Source organism: Clarias gariepinus, chromosome 11 (genome assembly GCF_024256425.1).
Source record: "Clarias gariepinus isolate MV-2021 ecotype Netherlands chromosome 11, CGAR_prim_01v2, whole genome shotgun sequence".
Taxonomy (NCBI): Eukaryota; Metazoa; Chordata; class Actinopteri; order Siluriformes; family Clariidae; genus Clarias; species Clarias gariepinus.
Window position 1 is genome coordinate 10,473,418 of NC_071110.1, and position 25,026 is coordinate 10,498,443.

General features: G+C 37.9%; 1 protein-coding gene across 2 annotated transcripts; it reads left to right on the plus strand.

Annotated features, from left to right (window-relative positions):
- The first annotated feature begins 1,489 nt into the window (after nucleotides 1-1,489).
- On the plus strand, nucleotides 1,490-23,240 carry pla2g4aa (phospholipase A2, group IVAa (cytosolic, calcium-dependent)). Of its 2 annotated transcripts, XM_053507869.1 has the most exons (18): nucleotides 1,490-1,615; nucleotides 2,494-2,611; nucleotides 3,117-3,198; nucleotides 3,294-3,442; nucleotides 5,142-5,255; nucleotides 6,379-6,416; nucleotides 6,497-6,641; nucleotides 7,534-7,670; nucleotides 8,010-8,232; nucleotides 8,881-8,995; nucleotides 9,673-9,810; nucleotides 12,331-12,420; nucleotides 13,728-13,793; nucleotides 14,553-14,792; nucleotides 15,808-15,992; nucleotides 16,267-16,456; nucleotides 18,479-18,636; nucleotides 21,330-23,240. In XM_053507869.1, exons 2-18 carry the CDS (start codon nucleotides 2,579-2,581, stop codon nucleotides 21,477-21,479), a joined length of 2,253 nt encoding a protein of 750 aa, XP_053363844.1. In that variant the 5' UTR covers nucleotides 1,490-1,615; nucleotides 2,494-2,578; the 3' UTR covers nucleotides 21,480-23,240. The 2 variants fall into 2 exon arrangements, with proteins under 2 accessions (XP_053363844.1, XP_053363845.1); XM_053507870.1 differs by lacking the exon at nucleotides 1,490-1,615 and having other exon boundaries at nucleotides 2,492-2,611; nucleotides 3,140-3,198.
- The last annotated feature ends 1,786 nt before the right edge of the window (nucleotides 23,241-25,026 follow it).

A 25,026-nucleotide genomic window follows, 5' to 3' on the forward strand; every position in this document is an offset into this window, starting at 1 on the left:
AACAGCTCTTAGTCTCTCTCTGTTTTTAGTTTTTATAGCAGTCAGGGTTGAGAAGCTCAGTTCACACAGGTATGTCGTGGAAAATTGGAACAATGTCAAAATAGCTTTGCCAGAATTGGGAACACCTTGGCAACATCTCAAAATACGAGGCAATTAGCTATCTGCTGCCACCTACTGATATGAAAAAGTAAATCACTTCTTCAGCCACTGCCCGCAACCTTGGGGTAACTGAACAATCATCTGTCATTTTCCCCACACATTGGTAAACTTACTCACTCTTGTTGATTTCTTCCTCACAACATTAGAAGAATCCTCCCATTTCTTTCTTTACAGGCTACACAGATGCTTGTTCAGTAACTTGTTATTTCAAGACTGTAAGTATCTAGACAGTGTAAGTATCTAGCCAATAATGGAAACTTTAAAGCACTTTTTGTAAGTCGCCCTGAATAAGAGCATCTGCCAAATGTCTGAATGGAAATGGAATATTTTACCTACTATGACTACCTATGGTAAATATCAAAAAATATAAATATTATAGATAGAGGCAGATCACCTTATTAGCCTAGTTATTTATTAGTCTAGTCTACTCATTCTCTCACACTTATCGTCTATGACAGGACGAGCAATTGGAGCACAAGGCGTGTACACCCTGGACAGAGGCCACATACACTCACACATTCATTCACACACTACGGGCAGTTTGAGAACGTCAGTGAGCCTAATACTGTATGTGTCGTTGGATTAAACCTTCAGGGTCTGGGTTCAAGTCCCACCTCATGGTCTGTGTGCATAGAGTTTGGATGTTCTCCCCTTGCTTGGTGGGTTTGCTCCATGTATTCTGATTTTCTCCCATAGTCCAAAGAAATGCAGATTAGGCGGATTGGTTTTGTAGTGTGTGAATGATGACCAGAGGTCCTAAAATGGGAATAAATACAATGGTCTCCCTAGATGGATTACGAGTTTCCTAGATGGATGCATGGAATTATAACAATCATTTAAATTTGCTTGTGAACCCATTGTCTTTCCTTAGTGATGGGACGTTTGGAGTCATTTAGTTCATTTCATTCTTTTGATCAGAAATAAAATAAAATGTTACGTTTTCAATAGACAGACCCCCAACACAAATTTTGGCTATAGTCCCAGTAATGAAAATATTACAATGCAGCTGAGGACATTTTATGATAAGTGTGATGACTCTTCTAGTCCGAGTCGTTCGGTTTTTTTTTTTTTTTTTTGGGAGTCACGTGACAAAAGAACGAACAATTCAGACCTAAAGACTCGAGAGGTAACTGCTCGTTTCTGTTACCTGTACATAATTTACGAAGGTTTGCGGTGATTTGCGCATGCGCACCCAGTAAAAAAAAATAAAAATAAAAACGAATCACTCTCTTGAGACAACTCGTTCTTTTGAGTCACGTTAAAGACTCGTTTAAAAAGAATGAATCGTTTATAAACGGCCCATCGCTAAAGTTTATAGTGGGCGGGGTTTAAAAGGTTGGAAGCTGATTCACAGCTCTCGACTTTGTCTCATTTCACCAACAGAAAGACGGAGAGAGAAGAAGAAGGAGAAGGAGAGACAGTCCTCTGAGTTTAAGGATATGCTTTTGCGGTAAAGGTAAGTAGAACGGAAAGCTCTCTGTTCAATTTAATGTAACTTATTTTCATCAGTAGTAAAACTTTACTTCTGTTAATCACAACAAAGTTGTTAAGCAAGTTTGTGTAGGTGGAAAGTTGTTTGTTTGAGTTGTCGGTTTTACGCTGTTCTTTTTTTTTTTTTTTTATGTAACATGAAAGTAAACGTCCAGAATCCATTAATTGATGACCACAGTTTGAGGAAATACGCATGCGTGTGAATGTTTATATTCATTGTATAGGCGACTTTATAATAGGCGTGGCTTCTGCTGTTCTACTATTTTAGAAATAATACATAATAATTATAAAAAATTAGTTTTTTTTTAAACAACAAACACAGCAATGCACGGTTTTTAGTTTCCTTTAGTTCTTATAAGAATAATCAGTGATAAAACACAAGATTTTATTAAAACAGACATAGATTATATAATCTTAGATTACATAAGACCTAAAAAATTGTGCTTTATTTAAATAAATAAAAAAATGTGTGTGTATATATATGACTTTCTTACTACACAGATTTTATTAGTCATACTTTCTGTGATACGTTTTTGAGATATGGATCCGTGTTCCTGAGATAACGCAACAAATTTCTCAAGCTTTCAACACAACATACTGAGATAAAGACAATTAATTTGAGATCATTTAAAAGCATGAAGTTTTCTTAAGATAATGAGATGGAGACCTATCCGAATGTGCTGCTACATCACACTTGGACCTCTGGGAATTTAGTTACAAAAGCATCGGATGTCTTTGCATTGTTACATGCAGAAGTTGCACTGTGTCCTTATTATTTTATTACAGTTTTCTTGATTGTGGTTGAAGTTGTTTTCTGACAGTTTATCACATTTTTCACTTTAGTTAACAGATGCCGCCCAAGAAAAACAGAAGCTTTTCCTGACATATAAATGTGTTTCCTCACGTTGAAACTTACATTGCTGGCAGGATGTCCTCCATAGACCCCTATCAGTACATTGTAGTAAGTTTAGCCCTTTATTTTACCAGCAGTTATTGTTTTTTTTTTTTTCCTTTTTTTTCTTTTTTTCATAGATTACTGGAAATGTGATGTTCATACCAAATCAAAGACATTGTTTTTGTTTGCCATGTTTCACCTGGATGAGCTCAAAAAATCACTTATACTGTATGTGCATTACATTGTTCATCAGTTCCTCCAGACAGCTTTAACATAATTGTTTGAGGCATATATATATATATATATATATATAAGCAACACAGCATGTGCACACACACACAATGCATGGATCTTCAACATATACATGAGTTTATGTTGCCATCATGTCTGTATCATTCTTTGGAAGAAATTTACCCATTTAAATCCCATCCCAAACTACAAAAATCCAGTTCATTTTTTTTCACAAACGCATGAGCACAAACATGACATAAGAAGACTCTCTTGGGTGGCTGCTCTTCTATGTCCCTTGTGTCACTTGTTAGTCACTGATATGAGTGTTTTGTGTCGTCAGGTTGAACATCAATATTCTCACAGGTTTAGAGTGACTGTGGTGAGAGCGGAAAATGTCACCAAAGGCGCTCTTGGGGACTTGCGTGAGTGTGATGTTTTTTTTTTTTTTTTAGCTCCAGTTGTTGCAGCAAAATGTTGCATATTATAAATCGTTATGTGCGCATGTCTTTGTGTGCAGTTGACACGCCGGACCCGTATGTGGAGCTGTCCATCCCAAGTGCTCCAGAGTCGAGAAAAAGAACACGTCACTTTGACAATGACATCAATCCAATGTGGAACGAGACTTTTGAGTTTCTTCTGGACCCCCAACTGGAAAATGTGCTGGAGGTTAGAAATCTGTTACTGAAAATATTATCAGATTTGAATCATAAGATCTCATAAGACCTTACTAATGTCGTCTTAGTTCTGATTTGTCAGGATGTGTTGATTCATTTCCTGTAACTGAAGCTTTCACAGGATTGCTGTTTGCAATACATTAATGTGCTCATTTTTATGTGTTGTCATAGTGGTAGATCGATCACATTCTGTATGGCAGACACTCAAATAATATAAAGCTAATAATAAAAACTGCATTTCTCGGGACTGTGTGTGGAGTTTGCATGTTCTGCCCGTGCTTGGTGGATTTCCTCCAGGTACTCCGGTTCCCTCTCACAGTCCAAAGACATACAGAGTAGGCTAGATGGCGTTTCCAAATTGCCCTAAGTGTGTGGGTGAGTGTGTGGGCTTGTGTGCCCTGTGCTGGATTGACACCCTGCTCTGGGTGTACCCTGCCTCATGCCCCAAGTCCTCTGGGATAGGCTTTAGGCCTCTTGCAACACTGTACTTCATAAGTGGTATAGAGAGTGAGTGAGTAGCATGGTTTTTATAAGAATACAGTATGTGTAAAATAAAGCAAATTTCTTTCTGTTGTTTTTTTTTATTTGTACTTGTCTATTATTTATTGTGTTTTTCTTATTTTATGCAATGAGGGTGGATGTCTTATTGTTATTTATTGTTTTAGATTTTAATTAATTTTATAATTATTTATACTTTTTCCTTTTTTTATAGTCTGTTACTAGATCTGCATCTATTTTGGGACTGTACAAAACTTTGGTCAACTATGTTTATAAGTAAATCTAATATCGACTCAAGCTGTCAAGATGTCATATATGTACATTTCAGTTTTTTGGTACAAGTCTGAATCAGTAATCACTAATGCAGTAAAACCTTGGATTGCGAGTAACTTAGTCTTCAACTGTTTTGCAAGACGAGCAAAAAAAATTTAAACAACCAGTCATGATTTTGGGTAAAGGTCTCTCTTGCTCGTTCTCAGTGCACGTGCCTTATTCGTATAGTCGACAACCGTCTACTGTTTATTTAACATTGTGGCCACATATGTTTGTGGCTAAAGCATTGTTTTAGATTTTGTGTCCAAGGGTAATGGCTGTTTTTTAGTTACTGTACTGCAACAACAGCCCTCATGAAGAAAAATATTAAAAAGGCTGTAGCAGTGTGAGCGATGAATCTGTGTAATGACAATGCAACGTCATATTTCCACAAAATCCTCACAATGAGCCCAAAACAAGTGTCATTCATAGGTCCCTTGTAAAAGTCACACAAAAAGAAAAAGATTTTAGTGAGCCAATAGAAAGAAGTGATTTTGTTACTATGTGTGAAAGTCGTCCGACACAATAACCCCTCCCTTCTCTTCTCCTTCTCCTCCCATAAATAAGTAAACAAATAACGTTAAATTATATTAAATAAATACAGTGTATGAATATTATGTTGCTCTATTCAGTAAAAATGTGTGACTGCTGGAAAGCTGCTCTGATATAAGCGATATGCTAAAACCTTTTGCTAAATAATGGCACTTTGTTTCAGCCTGTGCTTTGACAACCATCGCAACATGTTATTTTCATATAACAGCACGGCCTATCATATTTTAATCCTTTCACATAGTGTATATCTCCTAGTCATTAGGAATGTGGATTAGCAGTTATCTAGGATCTATCACTGATTTTTCACAACCTAATTTCTTACCTTTTAGGTGACTTTAATGGATGCCAACTATGTCATGGATGAGACTCTGGGCACAGCGAAATATACAATCAATAACCTTACCGTAGGAGAGCCGAAACTGGTGACGCTGTCTTTCGGAAAGGTAGGTTAACAAGCCAGATTGTACTGATTCAGTTGGTATAGTAGCACAGTATAGGGAATGAAACCAGATGATTATGATGATTTTCCCCAAATATGGTCAAATTGTTGTTTTTTTTTTTTTTTTGGTGAATCTATAGTTGCATGACTAAATTTATGAAGCATCCATTTTCAATCATCTTAATTTGTTCACCATCTCAAACAGACCTGAGCTGTGCCTTCTGCTTTGTGTCACATTATCTATGAAAAGGTTTTAAAAGACAGCCCAGAGCTACAGTGTCCATGGTAGACAAGTGTTTTGTAGAGATTTTTTGATGTGTGCCCCCGCCCCCCTTTCTACTAAAACTGACCCCCCAGGGTTTAGAAGAAATGTTATTTTGCTCCGAACAATCATAAAAGAAGGCGCATGGGAAATAATATTTTCATTACAAATAAACTGAGCCATGTTTTCCATAAGAATATGTGTGAGACATTGGAAAAACACTTAAGTTGGCAAAATGTTAAATAGGTATATTTATGGTTCTAGTATACAGCAATACTGAGGTTTAACATCGCTAATAGAGTCTGTCTGCACACGGGCGTATGTGATGTAGCTTCACTGAGCTTGATTAAAAGCACAATAATCCTGGCGTGTGATCAGTAGTAATGTTTCGAGCTGGATGACATAATAAGTGTTGCGAAACATGGAAAAAGCAAGAATGTGGAGTAATAACACATTCTGCTCTATGAGTTATGATCACTGTCGGTTTTGTTGTCAGAAATTTTTTATCAGAAAAGACAGTTTTTTTCCGGGTGGATGTAATCCAGTCTAATATCATTAAGCAATAGTTTTGCCACATGTAAAATATGTAGAATGTTTTCTTTATCGTCAGTGTAGTTAGTCATGTTGTTTTGTCTGACATTTTCTTCATGAGTTGTCAGATCTATGGGGATAACATTTTAGTAGAGATAAGTAAGGGAAGAGAGTCATATGCAATGTCAGTGACAAGGGCTTTACCCAAAGCTTACGGATTGTCTTTTTAATTTCCTTTTGAGTAATGCTACATTTTTGTCATTGCCATTAAAGCATTCAGGTCCGGAAGGTATTATTGTCATGATAATAAGTTAATATTATTTTATTTCCCCAGACCACAAAGGTGCATCTGGATTTATTATTGGAAGTCTGGTATGTACATCAGTTTTTTATTTTTTAATAAGTATAACAAAGTTTTGTCACTACTAACAACTACTCTTATCTTGCTGTAGTTCCTCCACTGACTTGCGCTTCAGTATGGCCCTGTGTGATCAGGAGAAAATGTTTAGAGAGACCCGCAGGGACAGGGTCATGCTGGGCATCAAAAAATTTCTTGACATGGAAAACCCACGCATCTTGCCTACCTCACAGAATGAGGTAAGCTCTTCTCACTTAGAAGTGTGTGTGTGTGTGTCTCTCCAACTGGGAAAAATGTACAAATATCTAAGTTGTCTATAATGTTTGCAATTTTTGAAAAGTGCTTGTAGCAGGAAAACACATAACTGAGCCCATGCAGAATTGCACATGTTTTCAAGAAGCATTTAAGAATGCACTTTTTATAGAATTTACCTATACACACATGTACAAAAGTATGCACTAAAGATAAATGTAAAATGTGTATATACATACACCAATCAGCCATAACATTAGACCTTAGAACATTGACTATCAATTATATATCAATAACCTCATTCATTTATGTCCGTGTGGAGCAGAAACCTACACTGCATTGTCTGCTCCTACAGAAAAAGCACCACAAATTGCTGAAAATGTTAATGCTGGCTATGATAGAAAGGTATCAGAGCACTCGTTGCATCACAACATGCTGTGTATGCGGCTTAGCAGGCAAAGAGTTCAAGGTTGTTGATCCGGCCTCCAAATTCCCCAGACCTCAATTCAAACGAGCATCCATGGAATGTGCTGGACAAACAAGTCTGATCCATGGAGGCCCCACCTTGCAACTTGCAGCACTTAAAGGATCTGCCGCGTCTTGGTCGTGGTGCTAGACACCACGGCACACCTTCAGAGGTCTTACAGAGTCACGCCTTAAGGGGTCAGAGCTGTTTTGGTGGAACCTGAACAATATTGAGCTTAATGTTTTTAGGTTTTAATGTTATGACTGACCTGTGTATATCTATACCATCACATACCAAACAAACTATGTTACTCACGTATGAGTATTTTATCTCCATATTTTTACTCAGACACGTAGTCTTATCTCTATCAGTAATTTTGTATTCGTTTTTCATCATGTCTCGGCTGTGTCCAGGTTCCCACTATCGCTATAGTGGGGTCAGGAGGAGGTTTCCGAGCCATGGTGGGCTTCTCTGGGGTGATGAAGGCTCTGTACGAGTCTGGAGTACTGGACTGTGCTACTTATGTGGCTGGACTTTCTGGCTCAACATGGTTTGTATATGAGTCTTTTGTATATGTTGTTGTTTTTTCTTTATTTGTTCATTCATCTCATCTTTTCACCCATCCATCCATAATTCCCTTCCTCTACAAGACCTTAAATAACTTTAACTTTGGTAAACGTTCAAATGTCAAGCCTTGCATTTGCTTCTGGAAATACATATTTACTTACATCACATAATTAATAAATGTATATGAAACAGTAATGTAACCTACAACATATAATGTAGTACACACTTAGTCTAAAAATGCTATAATGTCAACTATAAACCTGAATCAGTGCACATATATGACATGCCGTAAAGCTAATCAGTGGCTGTAATGTTTGCACAGGTACATGTCTACGCTATACTCACACCCTGAGTTTCCTGAGAAAGGCCCCAGAGACATCAATCAGGAACTGATGAAGTGTGTGAGCAGCAGTCCGCTCAAACTGTTAATGCCACTGCACATTAAACGCTACATTAAAGCTCTGTGGAAGAAGAAAGCGAACGGCCAGCCCGTCACTTTCACCGACATCTTCGGCATGCTCATCGGAGAGACGCTCATTCCAGGGGTGAGAAGGCTACACACGTTTATGCATATGCAAAAATAAAAGGTATTAACGTTAAGGAAAGTGGACTTATTAAAGTCTATATGACTACATCACTGAAACAGTAATTAATGAAATTATTCAAAGAGTTTGTGCTATATCTCCTATTTGCGTCTAATGAACACATAAAGTAACATCACACTGTAAACTCTGGTGATATTAAATAACTCTATATAAGAGGTATTTGCTACTGCTGTATTGGGCTGAGATTGTTCTAACGTGATAGTATATCATATAAGAACCCCACAAGCACTGTTGACAGTTTACCAACTGATACCAGTGTGTGAAGATTGATACAGTTTGCACAGGTCACATTTTTTTAACAGTAAGTTATATTCAGGTAACAGTAATAATAATATCTTATCGCTTAGACACCAATCATGACTACAGTGCCAAGCACACTGAAGCAAGAACATATATCTAAGAGAAAAACACAACGTCCTGCACTGACGTGTGTCCCACGCTCTCAGATGATTGGATCCCATAAATCAGCCAGAAGCCAGAAAAGAGGGCATGGCTTATGGAAAGAATTCAAATCTTTTAACACTGAAATGTTATTCTGTTTTTTTTTTTGTGTGTGTGTGTGTGTGTGTGTGTGTGTGTGTGTAACAGCGAATGGACACGACACTGAGCTCCATGCAGGAGAAGGTAAAGCTAGGTCAGTGTCCTCTGCCTTTGTTCACTTGCCTGCACGTCAAACCCAACGTGTCTGAGCTCATGTTTGCCGGTAAGAACACACCTCTTTCATTTTCTCTTTTTTTTTTGAGAAATTTTGTTTCAAATAAATTGCCCATGTATATTTTGTTCATCTGTACTATGGTCACAGAACAAACGATATATGAAATTTAAAGCTAGGCCTTTTCAATTCTTTTACTAATTCCCCATTCATTTTCATAATACTATTAATAAGTTTCGCTTTGGTTTACATGCAGATACCTCATTTCCATCATCGCCATTAATTCAAGACTAACTAGGTCTAGGCAGGTAAAACAAAAATGAGCATTCCATTCACTTAGTTGAACATGGGTCCAGCTGATGCAGTGTGAAGGCACCAGCTAAACACATTTGCGTAGATTTGTATAGCTTGCGGCAGATATGCAAAGCACGCTCCTGATCAGCCCTGCTGTATTGACAAACTACTGACCTATGACGGAGACAGGAGCTGCTCTTCCATCTTTTGTAGCGAAACTGTCCTGTAAAAAGATAATTTGCCAGCTTTGACTAAACAAAGCAGACCGTCACAAAGCAGAATTTATGGCCGGTATATTCCATAATAATTTTACAAATACTGTTGTTTTATTTTAGGATGTAAATAAACTGCGAAACTAGCTAAAGGTTTCTGAGAACTTACCATTTAAACCAGCAACTTCCTGGTAATTTGGTACACATTTTTTCCTGTGACAGACTGGGTGGAGTTTAGTCCTTATGAGATCGGCATGGCAAAATATGGCACCTTTATGTCACCTGAGCTCTTCGGCAGCAAGTTCTTCATGGGAAGCGTAGTGAAAAAGTATGACGAGAACCCACTACACTTCCTAATGGGTAAGAAAAAAATTATGTAAATGTGAAAAAGGTTTTCATGTATTTAAAATCATATAGTCCTGTGCAAAGTCTTGAGCCACCTCACATTTCTTCACATTTTGCTTACAAAGAACCAGACCTTCTCGTATTTGTAATACGGTCTTGAGGAACAGTTCTCCAGACTTCCTGAAGGACTTTTTTGAAACTGATTTTTGGCTCTCATTTCAGTCCAGTCCCTACATAAGCAGTTTCAGTGGAATAATCCTTATTTGTTAAGGCGCACAGTTACCTACGTATCATTAAAGCAAAAGCAAAAAAAAAAAAAAAAACGTTGCACTTAAGGCATGTACCACTGAGGAACAGATGAAGATGATAACAGATGAGGTCGGTGGTTAGAATGCTGGTGAAGCAGAATTTTCAGTGGTTGGAAATGTTGAGATGAGAGAGGACATGAGGTTGCCGCGGAGGTTGTTACATAAAAGACAAATTTCTAAATTGTATCTTACGGCACTTTGCAAACTGGTTCAGTAAAACTTATGTTCCTGTTTCTTTAGTTTGATATGTATTAAATGTAATTTTATACCCTGAAATGAGGGGTGGCTCAAAACTTTTGTACAGTACTGTATATTACCGATTTTGGTATATATTGATGTATGTATGCCCCCCAGATACAAAAATTACATGTTACCCCTATATGTAACTATGGGGAAACAACATATATTGCTTACATATTAGCAGTATATGTAAAATAAGTTGCTTATAATTATGTCCATAAATTACATTCTTATATGGGAAACAGCTACGTAAAAACTTTGACAAATAGATCTGCATCATCATCATCATCATCACCACCACCTGATGCCTCATCCTCATCATGTATTTTTGCTTTTCAGTGGCCTTTAGAATTATTGGTGCTCTCAATGAGAATTGGAATTAAAAATATCTGTATAAGATAAACACACGATTATTATTTTTGATTATTGGAGACAAAAAATTTGGTATTAGTAATTTTAGTTTATTTTATCAAAATTATTGACACCTTAAAAAGTATTTAACATACAAAAATGTGTTTGCACAAAAGGTGATACAAACATACTGTTGTAGAAATAGAATCAAGCACAGTCCGTCCAAAGGTCTGCAACTGTTAAAAAAAAGGCAGGAATAATACACTGCGGAGGATGGTGGTAAAGGAGGCGTAGGTGAACCCAAATATCACAGATTTGTTCATTCTGTTTTTTAAGTAAAAAAAATAAAAATAAGAAAAATAAGAACTTCTTAAGTAGCATATATGACAAGTGAAATACAGTGAAACCCTGGATTGCGAGTAACGCGGTTTGCGAGGGTTCCGCAAGACGAGCTTATAAAGATTTTTAATAATTTTGACTTGAACAACGAGCAAGTCTTGGTTTACCGAGTATCATGTATCCCACATGCACTTCTTGTTTTGACACAGAGTGTCACGTGATCACAACTGAGCCAACGGTTTTTCTTTCTCCTGTGCTACGGAATTGTGGGTAATCGTCTCCCCTGCTAAGTCTTAGTGAGAGTCTCTTACTTGTATAATCAACATCTGTGCACGCGTGTACTGTTTACTATAACACTGTGACCACGTGTGTGTGTAAAACATATTTTATTTTGTGTTTGTAAGCACGTGTGTACAGCGCACGTGTACTGTTTCTTATAACACACATGTATGCGCACATGTAAAGCAAAAGAAAGTCTCATTAGAAGGTTAAAAATCCATTTTCTCTCTCTTTCTCTGTCTGTGTTTGTGTACGTATAATTTGACAACGTGCCGGTTCTCTCTCACACACACACTCTCTCTCACCCTCTCACCCTCTCTCTCTCTCTCTCTCTCTCTCTCTCTCTTACCTTTAAAGTGTGTGTGTGTTTGTGAACCGGCATGGTCTCAAATTACGCGCGCACACACATAATGAGAGGCCCAAACACACATACAGCGCCTGCGCGCATAAAAGGAAATACTTATCTGTCGGGATTTATTTTTACTTTTTTTCATTAAAAGGTTGAAAATCCATGTTTTCCCCTTAGCCTGTTGTGTGTGTGTGTGGGTGTTAAAGTGCAGGTGATTTTTTTTTTTTTTTTACTTTTATTTTGTATTCATTATTTTTATGTATTTGTTTTTTTTTTTGGGCGGTGGAACGAATAATTTGAGTATCCATTATTTCTTATGAAAAAATATAATTTGGTTTACGAGTGTTTTGGAATACGAGCCCCCTTCCGGAATGAATTATGCTCGTAATCCCAGGGTCCACTGTATTAACATTTCTTTTCACAGCACTCTGTAAATGACAAATGTAATTTATTAGCTAATTAATGATTTGAAGGTAATGGGGGGAAAGCATTGAAATCTTGTACTGTAGGGTTTTTTTTTAGAGAAGATGGCTCATTAAATGGTTAATCCAGTGTATTATGGATAATTTACTGTATTGATTGTTTTATGACGGAAAAGTCTTGGGTATGAGCGTAGTATGCAGGGTGTCCCGTCCAGCATGACATCGAGCGTCTGTGTGTGTCTTGTAGGTGTGTGGGGCAGTGCTTTCTCCATCCTGTTTAATCGAGTCATCGGCGTGAAGGAGACAACTGGCTGCAGCACTATGGAAGAGGAGATTGGTAAGGCTCGGTGATGAAGATGTTCAACTTTGTACTCATTGAAAAGTGTCAGTGATGGGTTTCTTGTGAGGAATATTTTGCCGCTATATTTAGCGCAAAGAAAACACTTTTATACCATACTGTCTCACATGAATCCTGAGTCCCACCATCACTTACACTTTTCAGTATTAGTACAGAGTCAGACGTCTCCATCTGCATGGACATGACATTCATTAGTCTCATTAATAAGAACACAAGTGTGGCAGGTGTTTGTATCAGCTACTTTTTCTGCATCTGTCTTATTTAAATGGTCGTACTTGTTTTGTAATAAATTACACCTTCTTCCCTTCCATCAACAGTCAGTGTGGTCTGTGTTATGATTTCCTTTCCCATGCTAACTGATAAGACTGTCAGAGATTATTTCAGTTGAAACCATATCACACTTTTTAAATGCACTTGTACATGCCAATGTAGCAAACCATGTGACCATACAAAATGAAAAGCATGTTCATATTACTGGAACAGTATGAGCTTCCCTGTAACTGTACAGTTCGAAACCATGTGGCCTGTGTAGATAATCTGCAACACATTAGCAATCAATAATTCCCAGATGTTCTTATTGCATGAGTGATTTTTGCTTCATTTTTTATTTTTTTTGCTTTAGTGGGCATGTCCCGTCCCAGTAGTGTACAAGTTACTGACACTTGTGTGTAGGTTATGTGTGTTTTACATGTATTATTACAATATGTAATGTATAATTAAAATTATAGCAAAAACACACAAAATATTAAGTTTCATATTATATGACATGAGGAGCGTTCAATTCAAACCAAGACTTTTGATTGTGCAGAACAACCAAGCACAGTTATGGGAGTAACAATTACCTTTATATACTCCCTTGCTACACTAATGCACTTATCCCAGAATCAGGGTAGAAAGATTTCTCAGTAAGCCGAAGCCATTATTCATGTCTGAAACGCTGGCCTCCCGGGAACTCCCTTAATGTCTTAGAAATGTGAGAATGAGTTGTTCAGGATTTGTAGCAGTAACTCCCAGTAAATTACTTATAATGTGCAAGTGGTGTTGGTGAATGATTGTGCGTACAGTCCCACAGACTGTGCTACTTGATGGCTTCTGTAAATGTCAGTCTGTTTTATTCCTTCGTTCACCGGAAATCTCATCACAAGTTCCCACTTGACTCGAACACCACTCATACCTGTATATATTTGTATATCAAATAATGTGGAATAGAAAATTGTAAGAATGGGTAACTTGTGTACAGCTGTTTAACGTAGGCCGTTTCATTTCTTTGTTCTTTTTATTTGCAGAGCAAATTAAACCAGAGCACATTCTCGGAAATGACACGACAGATAACGAAGAGGAACTGCGCAGGAGTGAGTCACTCTTATATACTTCTTAAGTAAACTTTATTAAAACTGAATTCATGTTCATATTAGTATTAAATAAGCTGGGTTTGTTTTTTTTTATTTCTTCCTTTGCCCTTTTCTGCATGTTTGTCTTCTTTTGCCATTCTTTCATATTACTTTTCCCTCTTAGCTGCTTTTTTTTTTCCCTGTTTTGTACCCTCTCCTCTCTTGTTTCATTTCTGTTCTGTGTCTTTTCTGCTGTTCTTTCCCACTTTTTTCAAGTCATCTTGTTACTCACTCTCACTCACTCATCGTCATTACTGCTTAATCCTGTATTCAGCATCACGGGAGGCCTGGAGCCTATCCCAGGAGACTTAGGGCATGAGGCAGGGTACACCCTGGACAGGGTGCCAATCCATTGCAGGGCACACACATACACACACTATGGGCAATTTTAGAACACCAATTAACCTAATCTGCATGTCTTTGTACTCTGGGAGAAAACTGGAGTACTTCGAGGAAACCCACAAAGCATGGGGGAACATGCAAACTCAATGCACATAAAGACAGGAATCGAGCCTGGCCAGAAATCGAACCCGGACCCTGGAGGTGCAAGGCTTCAGTGCTAACCACTTTACCGCCTCATCTTGTCACTATCTTTTGTAATTCTTTAACAATCTCTATTCCTCTATTTCTCTTTTCCTTTTACTCTGTCTGTTTATGCCTCTCTATTTTTCATCTCTTCTGTCTCATTATATATTTTGTTTTGTTCTACCTGTCCCTCAGTGGGCACAGAGTCTGCGGAGTTGGAGGAGGAGCGGCAGCGTAATGCTCAGGCCAGTTGGGTGCAGCGAATGTTCACCTCCATGGTGGGTGAAACGACGCTGTTTAACACGCGCGAAGGCCGTGCAGGAAAAGTCCACAACTTCATGCTGGGCCTGAACCTAAACTCCTCTTTGCCTTTTACCCCTCGCCATCCTTTCCAATCACAGTTATCCCTTGAAGATGAGGTCGACGCCGTCACAGGTACACAAACAAACATGCTTTATCCATTAGATGATCGGTGGAAACTTTTTTTTTTTTTTGCAGCATAGACTTATTTGGTTTTCTGTAAATCTGAGAATTCATCCCCTCCATATTAAATCATCAATTATGCAGACAGACTTGCTCCTCTGCATGCCACTGCAGGTTTAGCCCTAAGCACTGAACTGTGCTGCTTTCAGTTTGCAGCAATACATAAAGGTTTGTTTGACTGAGAAAGCTTTGTGCTAGTTCCCACTCACACTACAGTGAGGAGAAAACTGAGTTCATGGCGAACACTCGTTCTTAAACTGGAGTGTGGAATTTTTTTTAAACTACTTCAGACCTTCAAAAAGATGTAAGGATAATTTTTCTGCCTGTGTTTTGACAACTTGATCCTTGATAGCGCCCTTTAGTTTCATATTGATAAGGTTTTTAAGAAGGGTTTTTTTTTTAATGTGCACCCTTTTTGATATATAGTCAATGATTACATTTATGGAAGGTACCTTAAAGCACTTTCACACTAACCACGTGTTAACCACAAGTAGGAGAAGAGAACGTGGAAGTCAGTCTTCGTGCTATGATTAATATTATTAACATTTTGGAATAAATGTCAAGAGCTTCTCATGCCTTCCTACTTTATCAGGTATGACTGTGTAAGTCAGATGGTAAAATTGGCACACACACACACAGATTTTGGAGGAGACAGATAGCGCTGATGACATTGAATCTACTTCGTATTAGGGTATGATTGGCTTCCATTGATATCCATATGATTGATATCTGATTTGGTAAATGTCCGAGTAAGCTGTGTTGTCCTCAAGACCACTTTTTCCAGCGGACTCGGGCGCGGTTCCTGGGCATGGAATGAACTTGTTCTTACTGATCAAAATAACCCAGACTTTGGGTTTTTCTCAATTGTTCTCAGAAATGATCCTGGGGCTCGAATGTGAAAACGCCCTTAAAGCGTTTATTCCTTTAATCACGTTTTAGAATCCTTATAAATGCATTCTTCTTGTAGATCCCAATGAGTTTGTTCACATCTATGAGCCTTTGGACGTAAAGAGTAAGAAGATTCATGTGGTGGACAGTGGCCTGACCTTTAATCTTCCCTACCCATTGATTCTGCGACCCCAGCGTGGTGTTGATCTCATCATATCTTTTGATTTCTCAGCCAAGCCCAGTGATTCCAGTCCTCCTTTTAAGGTTGGTATGAAGTTTCCATTTTGTACCACACAACTGATGATTGGTTACTGTGGCAGTTATTATGACAGCAGTAGAATATTGGAGGTTATTAAAGATGGCATGTAAAGATGAGCAGAATATGTACAAAACTTATGCACATATGGGTGTGATGATCCAGTGTCCACAAAATTAGCTGTTTGATGTAGCTGCATATTATAAATCATTTTATATGATTGTATCTCATGATAGTTTTATAACATTTAATATATTACTGTGACTTTTTTTTCCCCTTCAGGAGCTTTTATTGGCTGAAAAATGGGCACGCATGAACAAGTTGCCTTTCCCTAAGATTGACGTAAAAGTGTTCGATCGTGAAGGTCTGAAGGAGTGTTACGTGTTCAAGCCCAGGCCAGGGGAAAAAAACTGCCCCACTGTCATCCACTTCGTCCTCACCAACATCCACTTCAGGGAATTCAAGGCTCCCGGTGAGGACACAAACATTTTTTATTTGTAGTTTCAGTGTGTATACACCGAGAAATTCAACAATATTGAGTGTACTGTAGAATACCAGGTGTACCTGTAGAATATTCTATCGTAAAGAGGAGTTCATGGTTGACTTGATGGCTGCAAAGTGCTCAGGTCCCGTGGCTGCAAAACAAGCCCAAATCATCACCCCTCCACCGCCATGCTTGTCAATGGTTATGGTGTTTCTGCTGTTTGGTTTTTACTAGCATTAAGGCCAAACAACTCCACTTTGATCTCATCTATCCATAGGACATTGTTTCGTGCTTCCACGTTCTTTTTAGACACAAGGCTTTCCCCCTAGCAACCCTTCCAAACAAACCCTACATGTTCACTCTTCTCCTAACAGTGTTGTCATGGATTTTATTTGTGTTGTCATGCTCAGTGAGGCCTGTAGGGTCTGGGATATAGCTCATAGGGCTTTTTTTTTTTTTTTTTTTTTTTGCATTCTCTGAGCATTGCACGGTCTGACCTTTGAGTGAATGTGTGGGACGTCCACTCCTGCAACTGTCTTGAATGCTTTTCACTTGTAAAGAATCTTTCTGTAGATTGTTGAACTCCAAATTGCTTTAAAAAATGTTTATAACCCTTTCCAGATTAATATGCAGCAACAATTGCTTTTCCAAGACCATTGCTTATGTCTTTCCTTCTCGGTCTTGTGTAACATACACCTGAATGCTGCAGACCAGCAAACTGAGAGAACTTCTGCTTTTATAGAGGTCTAATGATCAATTAATCAAGCCTGCAAACTTTCCCTCTTAAATCAACCTAGTATTGCCCTGATGTTTTTTTTTTTTTTTTTGGCTTCATTTTTGTTAAATAAATAATGGCACGGTTAAAAAAAGTTATGTTGTATTTGCATAATGTAGCATTAAGACCCACTTATGATCAGATTTCTTTTCATATGTTTTTGCACAAAATCTTCAAATAAAAAGAGGGGGTACTAAATTTCATGCATGACTTTAAACAATCAGAGCCAAATTTTACAAACCTCATTTCCTGCTAAAAAAACATTTCAATGTTTAGCTGAAACTCGTATGAAGCTTTTGCAGTCCCACTGAGCTAAATTGAGATGTGTTCAAAGTTAGTGTATTTAGTACAAATTTAAATCTTTTCATTTTTTCACTTTACTTATTTTTATTAGCTGCCATTTTTAAAGGGATAGTTCAGTTTTTTATGTCAAAGATTAAAAGTTATGACTTCTTAGCAGGCTATGTAATGTATATATAATTTGAAGATATAAGTTTAAAGGCATTTTCTTCGACTTTCTCCCCTAATTGGTCACCTGCCAATTTCTACCCATCATGCAGTTCTCTCTTATCATTTGACATAAAGTACACTGTGAAGGCATGTAAAGCCAGCCACTGAAATCTAATTAAAATGCTCAACATTAGAGAGCAACATTAAACACTTAGAGGAATGTGCTATCTGCCTTTCCCCCTATACATAAACTTAGAGACATCCATGAGTGGGTCGTGTCTCTGTGATTGACGGGAGAGATAACAGTACTAGATAACTACAAGAGAGCATGACCGGTTTTGCTTCCTTCTCTCCCGGCCATAGATGTCTGTGCTATTGTTGGGATTTGAAATCGTCATCTCTGAACAATAGGGCGAACATGTTTGTGTTGCATCACTTAGGAGCCACCTGTTAGTCAGCTAAAAGCTCAACGTAAGATCTCCTCTCACACTATGCTTCCTTCATCTTAAAGGTCTTAGGCTATATTAAACAGAATGGCTTGATACTGGAAGAGAATTTACATGTTTTATGCTTCACATTTGTCTTGTCGCATACAATGTTGATTCTTGAATGCACTTGAGAATATGACCTACAGTAACTATAACCTCTGATGTTTGCTCATTGTTGGTTGGTAACCTGTACCCTCCCTGTGCTTTGTTTAATTGTTGTGTAGTGATATTGAAGACTCTTTTGAGCTGTTTAGTAACGGAAATAAAATGTGTATCTTTTATGTCATTGTTTCGAAGGAGTTCCCAGAGAGACGGATAAGGAGAAGGAGTTTGCGGACTTCGACATATTTGACGATCCCGAGACCCCGTATTCCACATTCAACTTCCAGTACTCGAACCAGGCATTCAAACAACTGCATGACCTCATGGAGTTCAACACACTCAACAACATCGAGGTCTGTTGTCTCCCTTGTTCAGAAAAGAATGTCTGAATAAGGACTAAAATAGATCTTAGGAAATATGATAGTGATATTTACCAGCCTGGGTGGCGTGGTGGATATCACTGTGGCTTCAAGGGTGCGAGATCTGCCTTTGGGTTCGTGTGCCTGATTTCCTGTGCTTGGTGGGTTTCTTACCACGATGCAATGCTAACTGACGTTTTAAAAAAATAGTGTGTGTGCGTGTCACCCTATCATCCGAAGATCGCGAGTTCAGTTCCTGCGGTAATGCTGTAACCCCTCGCAGCCAAAGGTCTAGAGAGAGCTGATTGGCCGAGCTCTCTCAGAGGGGAGGGATGAGGGGTACTTTGTGCTCCCACATTAATCACGGCACGACAGCCAATCAAGGGAGTCTGTGAGCTCGAAAAGAGGCAGTCGGCTTCTGTCACAGGGTTCAGAGGAAACACGTGATAGTCTTCGGCCCTCCCGACTGAGTGGTAGTAGTAGCCCTAATGTGGTGCCCCTTAGTGATGGGGAGGAATTGGACATGATTAAATTAGGGATAAAATCAGGAAAAAACAGGAGCACCGGTTGATCATTCAGTTACCAGAGTTGACTGGTGACTGGTCGATCAGAGCGCACAAGCTTCTGAGTGGTACATCAGAAACATATTTTTATGGCGTTACATTCTTAAGTCATGTGCATCAAGACTCGAACTGGCATTTTCTCTGAAACCTGCGTGTATCCGTGTGCTCATTGTCAAGTTGAGTTTTGATGCTTTGAAATCATTTGAGTTGCAATTTCTTACCCTACAGGAGGTACACTCTAACCTATTCACATATTAAAATACCATGTGGTACGAATTTATTATTTAAGTTTGTTTAGAAATAATAATTATGCCGGATGACAGAGACACGTACTGCTCAGGAAAAAGATGTGGCTTTTTTGTTAAATTGAATTTTAAGTTAAATGTACTCTTGTATTTTTAATTAGTTTTTCTTTTAAATACCACCTTTTTGTTTTTAAACCAAGAGCGCTAATATAAGGAATGGACTACATTTCATTCCGTCCTACAATTAATTATGTTAAATTCAATTGTGAAGCTGTGAAATGAAGTTAATTTATAAAACCTTTGAGTTATGACGACGTTTTTTAATTAAAATTTTATTTGTCACATACACAGTCATACACAGTACGATATGCAGTGAAATGCTTGGACAACTGCCCGTGACCTTAAAATATAGACAATAAATAGGAAATAAATATAAAAGGAAAACAAAAGGTAAATTTGAGTAAGTAAGAATAAAATAAAATATAAAATAAAAAAATAAAATAACACTATACAGTACAAAATATACTATATAAGAAACATTTATGAAAAATGAAAAAGTATTAAAAAAATAAGAAACAGTTGTGCAATACAGAGATATAGAGTTTATGGAATTTTGTGGAAATGAAGTAAATTGAATATAAACAGAAATGCTACATATTTAAAGTATTTAAAATGACTTGTGCATCCGGGTAACAGAACGTCCAGAGGGTGTGCAAATATGCTTAAAAGTGACATATTTAAAGTGACTTGTGATATGGTAATTGGGTAATTTAACTAATGTCCACGAATGTGTTGTGCAGTGGCCACTAGTGTACAGTAAGTGAGTGTCCAGAATGTCCACAGTGAGTGCAAAAACCATGTGTGGATGTGCAAAATGGATCATTACTGTGTGGTGTACTGATTAAGCGACCGTATCGCCTGTAGGAAGAAGCTCCTCCTCAGTCTCTCTGTGTTGGTCTTCAGGGAGCGGAATCGCTTTCCTGACCTCAACAGAGAGAACAGTCCATTGTTGGGATGGCTGAGGTCCTTCACAGTCTTCCTGGCCTTGGTCCAGCACCGCTTGCTGTAGATTGAGTGCAGGTCAGGGAGCTCGGGCCGGATGATGCGCTCAGCTGATCGCACCACCCTCTGTAGAGCTCGTCTGTCCTGCATGGTGCTGTTCCCGAACCAGGTTGAGATGTTTCCCGTCAGAATGCTCTCTATGGTGCAGGGGTAAAAGTTCCTGAGCACCTTGGAGGGCAGTCTGAAGTCTCTCGAAGGTCTGAGGTGGTAGAGACGCTGTCGGGCCTTTTTCACCTTGGTGTTGATGTGACAGGACCATGACAGGTCCTGTGTGATGTGAACATCGAGGTATTTGAAGCTCTCCAATCTCTCCACTGGGCTTCCGTTGATGATGGGGGTCTGGTAGCTCCTCTTCTGCTTAGTGCTGAAGTCCACTATCAACTCCTTTGTCTTACTGACGTTTAGAAGAAGGTTGTTCCTCGGTCACCATTTCTCCAGATTCCCAATCTCCTTCAGGTAGGCCGACTCGTTGTCAGAGACCGGCCCAATTTTATTTACACCGTTAAAGGTTCAAGGTTTTAAAACTGTCACAAAATTGGAAAACTGTGTAAATAAAATCGGATCAGCACCTAGGTGTCATGAAAATATAGTATCAGGTGGTGACTAGTGAGTTCCATCCCTACATTACCATCATTTTATCTTGCCTCTGTTCTTAATGTAACAAAGATTTTATTTTAGATTATTGTAAAAGTACACATTTTTGTATTTTTATTTTTTTATAGTGCAAAGTTTCTTTTGTCTATGAGTGCACATATTGTAAAAAAAAACAATCTCTCTCTCTCTCTTATTCTTTTTCTCTTCTTGTATTGTTTTGCAGCTTATAAAAGAAGCCATCAAAGACAGCATTCTCCTGAGGCGGATGAACCCGTCACGCTGCAATGTCTCTCTTTCGCTCAATGAGGTTGAAAACAAGAAGTTCCTGAAACGCAGCACTGGCACTGTAAAAAAGGACACGCCTAACAGATAAACACAACGAGAGGGTTAAATCACAGTCTCAGTTTCCTGAGTGTTTGGAAGTCACATCAAAGTCTGCTGGACACTGGGTTAAAATGGAAGTAGGACAGGACAAGCAGAACTGGATTCACCGCATTAAGGCGCAGTATGTGACGGGCATTCTGTGGACTTTTTTTGCCGCTTTAAATTTTTTTTTTTTTGACGACGGATCGTGTTTTGTGTACACACACGAGATCTGTATCTGTAGATGTCTTTAGGGCGGGTTTGACTGTGAGTAATTTCCACACACGGATGGATTCAATCACATGCTGTTCACTCCGTAGTGCAGAACGATGTCTGAAAACAAAGTCACTGCAGTCTTACAATCGAATGCTCAAATGCACTGTGGGATGGATAACATGATGGGAGGAATATCCATGTATTGGCCTCAATTCATCATTCATGTAGAGTTTAACTCCTTTCTTCCAAAATGTCTTTTATGTGGTGTATCTTTAGTGGCTGAGGGCTAGTGTATATTGGCCGTGATGCCTATTTATCTAGGAAACCCGTTTTATAATGAATCAAATTATTTGTAGACAGAAAAAAAAAGCAAAGCCTTGTTATTTAATAACATATGGCTAAAGGTTATGTTTTTTGTGTTAGTGTCTTTCCTGACAGATTGTGCAGGTCTATATGTCATGACAAAACTTAGGCATAGGTGAAATGGTCTTGTGTTCAAGCCATTTCTTTTAAAAATATACTGGTGATGGATCTAGGGTTAAATTGTGTACTCAGTTGAAGACATCCTGCCGATTCACTATCACACTTTCCATTTATTTCTTCTTAAGTTCCATTTTACAGCCAGTCATCTCAAGATTAAGTTACAAAGAGACGCATACCTGCCCTCCAACAACCACAAGCTGCCTGGAAGGATCAGGAAGTGATGGCATGATGTGACATGTTGTATACTCTGTATACACGCACTTCCTGGCTTCATGCACACTTTTTAGTATTCGTATAATACCTGCTCATGCTATTCAACCCTGTCTACCCAGGTCAACCTTTTTCTGTACAATAATTTGTTCATTATGTGGTGTAAGAGTTTGGGTGAGGACTGGAATGACTTGCTTTTTTTTTTGGTTTGTTTTTTTGTGAAGTTGTGTGGGAGGCAGGGAGGTTGTGATTTAATATTTATAAGTCGTGTCAGTTTCTGTGTAATCATGAACCGCAGATCGGTTCTGCAAATGAACATTTCAGAAATTACATTGTTTCATTTAAATCTAAGGTCTATTTATACAGCGCTTTTCCAACACTTCACATTCTTAATATTTTTGTGTAGTATTTATGAATCAAGTACGTTTAATATCATCTCAGTTCTGTGAAAACTCGAAGGCTATTGGACCTCATGACCTATGTTTATTTTATGTTTTTATGAACTTTTAAACTGTACAGTTAGTAGAATACAGCATGGTACAGTTAGCGCTGGATAACACTAATAATGAAAATTAGTTTTTTAAACAATATGTACTGCAGAATAAGAAATATTTGCTTTTTTAGTTATGATTGTGCATTATTAATTTTTTAATTAATTGAAAGCGCATAAAGAAAAAGATCTTTTAAAGATAAAGTCAATATCAGGCTTTGATGGTTTTAGAGAGTATGTGCTGGATATGCATCCTGGATTAAAGATCAAAGTTCAGCATGATTTTTAGTAGATTACTAACTTTTATACAGAATATTTTTGTAATTACTTAAATTGTTCTACCTTAATAAAACTCCAGTTGGATAAACATGAGTGCTGAATATAATCCTTTTTTTTGTTTCTCTGTAGCATTACACATAAAGTCTATGAAAGCACCATTAACAAAACCCATGTACAGTATATGCCATATTTACTCTATTAATTTACTTTATAGTGTGTGCAATATATGTTTACTTACCACAGATTACATACAATATTTCTAATCAACATACAGTACTAATCAAATGTTTGGACACAAGTTTGGGTTTATTTTCTACATCCTACATCAATACTGAAGATTTAAAACTATGAAGTAATGAATAAGTAATTTAAAAAAAGCCATATTTGTTAACAACAGTCTGTTGTTATTTTAGGACATGAAGGTCATCTGTTCTGGAATAGTTCTCGCGAAAACAGTATTGTCAACTGTGTTAGCAAAACCCATCAAGCACCATAATGAAACTGGTTCTCATTACCATCAAGACCATCACAGGAAAGCAAGACCAAAACCTACCTCTGCTGTAGAGAAGTTCATTTAAATTTACCAGCTTCAGGAATCACCAATTAACAAACAGCACCTCACTTTTGAGCCTTCATGAAGTTTTTACAGATCATAAGAAGCAGACACATTTTAATATCAACTGTTAGATGTGTCCAGTTTTTTTTTTACAGTATTGTACATGTTATTTAACACTCCATCAACAGTCCATATTTGTTACACCACGCCTTTACTGCACCTTTACACCAGTGTTACTTATATTATATAGTTAACTAATTGTTTATATAGTTGTATTATACTTGTTATATTGCTCATATTCATACTCACATTGCTTAAATTCTGTACATTCTTTGCTGCTATTTTTCCTTGTACTGGACATATATAAAATACAACACTTGGTTGAGATGAGGTTGACACAACTGCAATTTTATTGTATTCACACAATGACAATCAAGTTTCTGAATCCTAAATGTAGCCTCATTAATAGCACCTGAAATCATAAGGGCTCTTGTAAAATCCTCACCAATTTCTGCAAAAATAAAATACATAATAAAAAATCTATATAAATAGCAAATAATTACAAAACCTGGGCGTTCCAGGGGTTTAAATCTCTCCTCACAGTCTGTGTGTGTGGAGGTTACATGTTCTCCCCATGCCTTTTGGGTTTCTTCTCAGTCCTCTGGTTTTCAATTACAAAACCAACATGAATGAGGTTAATTACAGATCCTGTCAGATAATGATAATCACGCTTGTGTTTCAAAAACCCAGATAGTCACCCTGTGTTTATGCAACCACCAGAAACCAAGACGCTTTCATGAGCAGCACTTGAATATTGGGATGCACATCGTCTCAGTCTTCATAAGGATATGATAACCTGAATGTGTGTTCTAGTGGAGGGTGGAGCCTATACTAGTGGGACAGTCTTCATCCAGTGGATTATTCCTTTGCATATTTTATTGCAACGATGTAAATTAAACATGTAGTTTCTTACATTAAAATACGTACATGGTGGTCCACCATGATGACTGAATGCAGTGCGGTTTCTGGGTGTTGAGACTGAGATAAAAACCCAAAAAGATATGGTAACGCTGTGGATATTGAACCGATTCTAAAGATTTCAAGTCAACTTAAAAGCCTTCTTCATCCTGACTGGTTTGACTCAAATTTGCACAACTTCAAGTATTTTTATGCTCTGACTGACAGGAACCTCTCTTTGTATTTTTTGTTATTTTGGCCCGTCTGGCACATCAGGCGACGATTGAGATATATCCGTCATTTCTGTGGCAGCTCCTTAATGAGTCGGTTTGCCAACTTGATGCCTAATTGTCATTCGCACACTAA

Bases quoted from the DNA above. Each gene is read 5' to 3' on its own strand.
- pla2g4aa (XM_053507869.1), top strand. From the start codon at position 2,579: ATGTCCTCCATAGACCCCTATCAGTACATTGTA. The intron at 6,642-7,533 runs GTAAGCTCTTCT...GGCTGTGTCCAG, and splicing joins TGCCTACCTCACAGAATGAG to GTTCCCACTATCGCTATAGT. The intron at 18,637-21,329 runs GTCTGTTGTCTC...ATTGTTTTGCAG, and splicing joins ACACACTCAACAACATCGAG to CTTATAAAAGAAGCCATCAA.